The sequence below is a fragment of the Alligator sinensis genome, unplaced genomic scaffold (assembly GCF_000455745.1).
Source record: "Alligator sinensis unplaced genomic scaffold, ASM45574v1 scaffold366_1, whole genome shotgun sequence".
Classification (NCBI taxonomy): domain Eukaryota; kingdom Metazoa; phylum Chordata; order Crocodylia; family Alligatoridae; genus Alligator; species Alligator sinensis.
The window spans coordinates 1,278,430-1,286,374 of NW_005841851.1; the positions used below are offsets into that span (position 1 = coordinate 1,278,430).

General features: G+C 46.8%; 1 protein-coding gene across 3 annotated transcripts in view; it reads right to left on the bottom strand.

Moving 5' to 3' along the window:
* Nucleotides 1-6: 6 nt before the first annotated feature.
* Nucleotides 7-7,945, bottom strand: part of EXOSC10 (exosome component 10) — a 21,029-nt gene continuing 13,090 nt past the window's right edge. Inside the window, exons 19-26 of one of the 3 annotated variants that reach the window (XR_003095552.1) lie at nt 7,500-7,574; nt 6,968-7,055; nt 6,052-6,125; nt 5,083-5,251; nt 4,539-4,600; nt 3,860-3,936; nt 2,529-2,790; nt 7-502 (exon numbers count right to left, since the gene is read on the bottom strand). Coding sequence is in view for 2 of the 3 variants with exons in the window: in XM_006016161.3 (XP_006016223.2) it covers nt 3,254-3,284; nt 3,860-3,936; nt 4,539-4,600; nt 5,083-5,251; nt 6,052-6,125; nt 6,968-7,055; nt 7,500-7,574 (576 nt within the window). In the remaining variant the exon portion in view is untranslated. Of the gene's footprint in view, nt 2,791-3,094; nt 3,285-3,859; nt 3,937-4,538; nt 4,601-5,082; nt 5,252-6,051; nt 6,126-6,967; nt 7,056-7,499; nt 7,575-7,945 lie in introns of those variants that run through there. The other 2 variants (XM_025211357.1, XM_006016161.3) reach the window with 2 other exon arrangements.

The following is a 7,945-nucleotide window of genomic DNA, read 5'->3' on the forward strand; positions in this document are numbered from 1 at the left end:
CAGGGGACGAACCTGTCCTGGCTGCTGGGCTCGAGGATCCTCCTTTCCCCCCCCCGTAGCCTCCGGGGCGGGAGGGCACAGGGCAAGGCCAGCCCCAGGCAGCTCGAGTCCAGGGCAGGCATCAGCTTCGTGGGGACCGCTCCGGCCTGCAGCAGGGCAGAGATGCGCCTTGGCGGACTAGCGCAAGGAGCTGCACCGAGAGGGAGCACAAGTTTGCGACCCCCGCTCCCTCCTTCAGACGGAGGAAGTGGAGCCGGGGCCAGGTGGGAGAGCAGCGGGGTGGAGAGGTACCAGCGCTGCGCTGTCAGCCCTGACGAAGGACAAGACACCGGGAAGAGAACCGAATATCGGCAACTGCGGAGGATTCAGCACTGCTCCTCCCCTCGGCCCCCCGACCGGGTTGGGAAGATTTCGTAGTGACCTGCCTGTATCCGCTCATAGCCAATACTGGTCTCGATCTTCAACTCAGCCCCGGTTGCACTATGAATGCTGTTCCTATCATCTGGAATAAATTGTTTAAAAAATGAAAGGCAAGAATAGCTCCAACAGGTCAATTATCCTGATGATCAGGATGCTCTAATGTACGACTAGACAGGATCTGGAAAGAAGTTTCGACATAAAGCTGGTGTGCAGAGCACCTCTCTGCAAAAAAAGATGGCTCGATTCTGCAACAGGTGCATGTGCTGCCTAGTAACTTACTTGGGCGAGCGACTGTCCTCCCAGCCGGCTTCCTTAAGCGCTGGTCACACCGGACAGGCCAGAGTCGCAGAGAAGCAGGGCTGGAAGGGACCGCCGAGGGTCTAGTACAGCCCCTTGTCTGGGACAATATCATCCCTATCCAAACTAGCCCATACAAGCCACCATTTAAACTCTACAGAAAACCACCATCAACCTGCCACAGGTCAAACTGGGGAATGACAGCAGCCTGCTTCTATGAAATCTTGCCAATATTTGCTCGAAAGATCCTGGGTTGCACAAAATCCAATCCTCTTGGAGATTGGAGGGCTAACAGAAAGATCAAGAGATAATCCATACACCACTTTCATCCAGAGATGCTTAGAGCTACTAGTTTGCTTTCTAGTGCTATGTTCCTGTAAAGCAAAATGGGTGTTTATAGTGCTCTACTAAAACAATTCTTTATGAAAACTATTAAGCATGACACAAATGGCACACCCATTTCAGCAAGGGAGGCAACCATACTTAAATTCAAAAGGTTAGCTGTTCTCTTTACCAAAAGATCAAATCGCTTCTGAGTTGCTAAGAAAGAGGTAATTACTGCACAGTAATTAACATGTTGATTGAGAAGATATGACTAACGACTTTGAGTGACTGACTGGACACACCTTAGAGGGGCCTAATTTTCAGAAAATCAGAGCCATTTAAAGGCACATTAACTAAAGCATTCCAAATCACACCCCATTTTTTTTAAATTAATTTATTTTTCAATGCCAAGATGCTAGGAAAGTAATTTCCATTCTGCTGATAATGTGCCCTGGAACACATCCAAAAACGTTATAAAACACTGGGCGCAAAATTTCAAAGAACAGGCTGAAAAGCCACACAAAAAGAGCAGTTATCAAAACTGAGTTTTTAGGCCAAAATGTTTTTCTTGAGTGGTTTTTATGCATTACAGGACTGCAGCATATCACTGCACCTGAATGACAGCTGTAATTGTGCATCGGTAGACAGAAAGAACATGCATAGATTTGCCAGTCATCTTCATTAAGAACGTTTTTTTAAAACCCGAGGCAGCAAGCCCCAATTCAAAAAGGGGAAAAAGGAAGAAAATTAAGAGCACCTTTGAAAACGTTACATTGTATACAATTCTAAATGAGGGAAGAGAGGCCATAGAAACCCCAGGATTTTTTAATCTCCGCAGCCAATGGAGCTCTCAATAAAGTCACTGCTACCTCAATTAAAAAAGATAGCAGAGGTGGCAAAGCTGAAAGGAAATTGCAATTGACAGCAGCAGTGACTGTTGAAAGTGGGCTGTGGGAATGGCACATAATATTCGTAAGGAAAATTGCTTTCCAATTACCTCTCTTCAAAGAGACACTGCAGGCATAATGTTCAGCTGGACAAATGGATTTTAGGAGTAGGAAAGGACAGAGCTGCGATGCTCCACAGCGTAACTTGGCTGACACTATTCACGACAAAACTCCTACACTAACAAACCCCCCACAATAACCCAAATTAAAAAATAAACCAGAAACAGGCCTGGAAATAAGCAGAAGAGACGGGCACTCCGTTTTTTTGTGAGCTGAAGCTCTTGGAGCACAAGTGCCCCATATTTTAGAGCACAGAAAGGGACTTTTTGAATTTACTCAGTTCCTATCACCCTGCCCTCGTTAACAGGTCAAGCTCCACAAGCACAAAGGGGTGGATAAAATAAGATTATGCAGATCTGAGCGCAAAGGCTTGGATGGTAAGAACGTCTCCAGAGATCTGGGTTTCAGTGCCAGCCCTACCTGCAAGTTAGCCAAGTCATGCTGGCTCTGTGCTTCAGTTCTGCAACTGAGGCTACATACCTGTTTCAAGGGCATCACAAGCCTCCAGTCATTAGCATTTGGAACAAGGGTTGAGGTCGCAGATAGAAGTACCAAGTAGTGGGGGTGAGACTGCCAAGCCGACTCCTCCTTTGGTCCGTTCCAACCATTTTAACCTAGTTACGTTGCTCTCAGCAAGTCTGTGCATCACCTCTGTACTGTTTGGGCAAAGCAGCTACTGCTGATTTTCAGTTCAAAAGTACTTGCACTCTTTCCTCTCTTACAGAACACACGAGATTACTGCCTGGGAACCAAATACATTGTCTGCATCACTGTAGTGTAAAGAGGAGGCAGGATGGGCAGTTCTGTGGGTGCACAATATCTATGGTACTCAGGAGCTGTGGCCCTATTTCCTTCTCAGACACAGTGGGGTATGTCTGCCTAGTCAGACACCTGCCATGTTTGTCCCATGTCCATCCAAGACAACGGAGTCTGCTTTTCCCTGCAGCACAGGCTGAGAACGGGCTTAGCCTGCAATGGAGCTTAAGGACTCCAGATACACTATCAAATCCTTGTTAAAAGTAGAAAAAGGATCAAAGCCAAAGCAATTAAGATTTTTTTTCCCCTTTAGGGGGAAAAAAGCATTTTAATGGTTTAAAAAGATTTCTGTACAAAACTGTAGTTGAGACTGATAACTGCTTCTCCACAGTCTGGCAAGAGTTCCCACTTATTGGTCACTGGTTGTTCCCAGAGGTCTCTCACAATCACTATCTTTTTGGCCAGTTGTGCCTGGAGCCCCTGCAGAAACAGTTACAGAAAGAATTTAAAATGCCTCCAGTGCGAAGATTACACTTGAGATCTCAAATCCACACCTGAGAGCAAGGCTGTACTGAGGGGGCAGTGAAGTCAAATCTTTCTTGCTTTTTCCACCTCAATGCTGGGTGAAAGGCGATGTTGCTATTTTACAGCTGCAGGGGATCTGCAGGGCTGTGATACTGCTCATCTCTCCTCCCTCGAAAGAGGGAGGTCTGGGCAGCTTCATACTTACTATCTTTGGGATAAACCTCTCTAGGATGTTCATCCATGCCAACACACACCTGGGTTAAACTTAAGGATCTAGAGCTAGATTCCTCGGTCCTCCTCACCCCACACCCTTCAGCACAGGTTATCTTTAACTGCATTCTTTGACAAGCTCTTTTCTGAAGCCGATGTCAAGCTGCGAAACAAACACCAGTAGGTGTTGCGTAACCTTCACATTAAGCATGCCCAGAACCCCTCTTGCTCTGTGGCACAGTAGCTTCTTTGCCTATTGCTTCAGAGCACTCAGGCAGGAAATGCTCCCTCACTTGGGCAAGGACCACTTGCTAACATACCTATTGCTTTTCCCAGCGAGGTAGGACATGCTTTTATTTCCAGCTTGTTGTTGAAGTTTGTTGGCTCCACCAAATTTCTGCAAGAAAGGAAAAGTAAGTGCTAGTGAGGTAAGTGCTGAAAAGAACAGTCCACGTAGCACCCACAGTCGCTTCTAACCCTGCCCGATCCCCCTATAGTCACAGAATGTTTTCTGCTTATTTAAGAGGCGAGTGAGTTTTACAGAGGAGAAGATTCTCTTTTTCATCTACAATGAGCAGACCAGTTCCAGCCATGGTGCATGGCCCAGACTCCACTGGAGAGCAATCTTTCGCAGCTAGCAAGTATACAGAGGGATCTATATATCCTTTCCTAGAGGTCTGACGTCCCCACCACGCTCCCCCATTGTCCCATGTTGTCTCTCTCCCTGTACAATGGGTTTTGCCAGGCACCGAAGGAACTGAGCCCTAGGGCCACTGTTTCACACGTGAGCTCATTCAAATTTTCTAAGTGTAGGCATAAAGATCATCAGGAAAGTTTGTAGGAACCAGCTCTCCTCAATTAAATAGGAAAGAGGATGGGTACAGGAACCAGGCTGCACTAGGCGGCCTGGCTGTGGCAAGAAGCACTTCTCTGAGGGAGACCCTCTGGCCTGGTGGCAGCATCTTTCTTGCTGTTCCTCCTTTCATAACGCTCCCTTACCTTGCCTGTGTGGGCCTGCTTGGCTGGATCAAACTGCGAGGACTGCTTGGACTTGCTGCTTCCTGAGAAAGACACAGGGTGGAGAGGAATCAGTCAGGAAGGTTTTTTAAACAAACCTTTGCAGGTGGCTGCTTAGCTACAGACAACAGACCGAGCTGCCCTTCCATGCCATGAAAGAACACCTCAATGAGGGAAAAGCAAGCTTTAAAAGCAAGCATGTAACCTCGTTACATGCTAGTCCGACACCCCACTCCGTTCTCCAGCTGCTGGAACTGAATAGAACATTTGTCTGTTGTGTTGCAAAAGGAGCTGCTGCTAGTAGGTAATTCCACAGAGGACATCCCACGCACCATCCTGTTCATTGTTTAATGAGGTAGCCAGATGGTGAGTTGGCCTCTTTGCCAGGCTGGGTCATTCTATCCCTCCCATTCTTCATTTTGTAAGGGGAAAAGGTGCTCTATGGTTTGGGCTTCTGACATCCACCCCATACACAAGGCTGAGCTTGGCAGCTGGTGGCTCCATGTTATGGGAATCCTGCTCTTACCCGCAAACGCTTTGAAGTCAGACTTGCTGTAATCAAAGGGGGTGAACTCCTTTGGCGTCTCCTGCTCCTCTGGTTGCTGGGAGGCTTTTGGCCGTTTCTTTTCTTGCTTTGGCAGCTCTGTTTCAGGCTCACTTGCAATTCTCTCCCTTTTCTTGCCAGCTTGCTCCTGCTGTAAAAGCAAATGCGCAAGGAGCAGAAGCGGGACAAGTTTAGGCCTGGAGAGGTCAGAGTTAGGGGAGCCTGCACTAGCACAGCAAGCAAAAGCCCAAATGCCATAAAACAAACACGCAGCGGCAGAGCTGGTGGGCTGTGACTGATACAACAATGAGCTTGGGCAATCTGGGCCTCTGCTGGGTTTGGGATGCCCTATTCCCATAGCAGAGCCTTTTCAGATGAAAAACAAAAGCTGATGATCATCTAACATTAAGGGCCTGAAGCTACTGTGGTTTCAAGTCCAGATTCTGGGGGAGACTCGGAAAACAGGATGAGGACAATAAGGGACACAGAACCAGAGGGACCATCCTTGGCCACTGAATCCAGTGACCCACATCTGCAAGCAACTGTTTAATCCAAAAAGCCCTAACAAATGTCCACTGCAGCCCCTAACAGACCAAGCCACATAAACAAAACCAAGAATACCCTACAACATGCCACAGGTAAAATTGGGGGTGGGGGGGTAGAAGTGCTGCTATCCCCATGCAATGTAACATGTTCGCTAGTAAGAACAGCTGAATCTGGAGTATAGGAGGCACAGCACAGGTCTCCAGGGGTGTGAAACCAGGCTGTTTCTGTGTACAGGATCAGAAGCCAAGAAACGTTCTATCAATAGATATCACCTCTCAAGCCCCCCGAAGTCAACTGCCGTGAACTGAGACCTGGTGTCAAAGGATATATTTCTAAGATTAGGGTCTATGTTTATTTTGCCCGACACTCAAACATTTGCTTCCTGCAGGAAGCCTGAATACGTACCGCGGCTTGTTCACGAACTGAAACAACATTTTCTGCAGCCATTTTGCACTCCTTCTGGGCCTGCTCCCGAGCCGCTGTGGGGGTAAAAAAAGCCCCAAAACATTATGCGATGCATGCAACAGACATGGAACAAAGCATGAGCCTGTCAGGAGAGGTCTCAAAATGAACCATGCAGCAGGTCTGCAGCGGCAACTCTCATACACCAGATTTGCTCCAATTTCCCTAATGTGAAACCCGTATCTGAATGGCTCTGAGCTCCCCGACTACAGGACAGGACAATGACATCTGAGCTGGGGGAAGGCAGCTGCTGGCTGACACCTGAACAATACACAGGGCACTTTATTTAAGAACTCTCTACCTTAGATCTTTGCATTTGAGCTCTCTTAGCTCCCTAATCACCACTCCACTGCTAGTAATGGAGGGAGGTGAGCCAAGGCACCTGTCTGCACTGCAGATGCTTCTACCACTGCATTAATCCCCAAATCTCAAGAGTTGGATGTTTTGGCCTTAATAGGAAGAGAAAATAAAAGGCAGAGGCCTGCCATGCTAGAATGAGATTTTTTCATTAAGCTAGGGATTACTGTGAGGATCATTCAGATGCTGGCACTGAGCTACCATGAAGAAGTTCTGCATCTGATTTCCAGTCCTAGCAGGATCTGGGAGTGCCACAGAAGTATTACTAGACTAGAAGGAGTCATTATGCCATCCTCCCACTAGCCACACAAGTCAGCTCATGTGATTTTAATAGATTTAAACCCCAGTGCAGAGAGCATTTTGGCAGAGTTTAGAGAGCATTTTGGCAGAAAAGACTAGAGTGAGAATGCAGGGCCCAGACAGTGCTGTTACAAGGAGATGTTAGAAGACTCACCCTTGTCCTCTGTTCTCCATCAATAACCACCAAAGAATTGGGCATTACCTGTCTGCTGTGCTACTTTCTTTTTGGCTTCTTCCTTTGCCTCTTTCTGCAGTTGTGTCTGATTCATCAGCTTCCACTGATTGCTGATCTATGCCAAAAGAAACAATTATCCAGGATCACTCACTTGCTCTGAAGTCAGGCAAGTAGGGGAAAAAGCTCACAGTCTTGCCCACCTCCTCCTACCTGCCTTCACAGTAAGAGAAGAGAAAATTGTTTTATACTAGAGATTAAAATTTGCTGCAGGGATCTCTGGGTTATAAGAGGAGCCCTCTGCTTTTGGGGAGTCCTATGGCACAGGAAAGTGCAAGAGCATCTTGGGATTTAGTTGCAGCTTCTTGCTTTGCAATGTGAGGGATATGAGTGACTGTGTTTCCCCTTCCTCTAGTGACATTCCTGGATAGGAATGCCATAGGAGAGCAATACTCAGCTACCAAAGATGCAACTCCAAAAACCTGCCTGAAACAAGCAGGTTCTGAAAACTCTCAGGGAAGAACTCCGCAGTTTGCAGAATGTTTGGCAGATAAACACTTACTTCGTAAATTTTGGATGATGGGTCAAACTTTGCTGACTGAGAGACGTGGGCGGGGTTCTGTTCTGCAGGCAGATACTGAGAAAAAAAGAGCAATCTGAGTGTAAAATACACTATGTTCCAGTGACCAGATCCCACACGTTAGCTAGACACAGCTAAGGGGCAGGCCTAGAAGGTGCCAATTCAAATTCTTATGATGCTATAGAAAGTTCCTCTTTTACAAAGAACCACATCGCCTCCTGCAGCCTGTCACTCCAAACACCCTAGTGAAGTACATGCCAATCTAGCAATGAAACAAAGTGGAATCCAAGTGAAACTAACTCATTTACACCATCAGATTAAAATGGTAAAACATTATCATCGGGTGTAAGACCTGAAAAGTAAACCAGATTTGTTTTTTATAAAAATATCTCATGTAAGTTTATAAATACATTTGATTTTTTAACCTG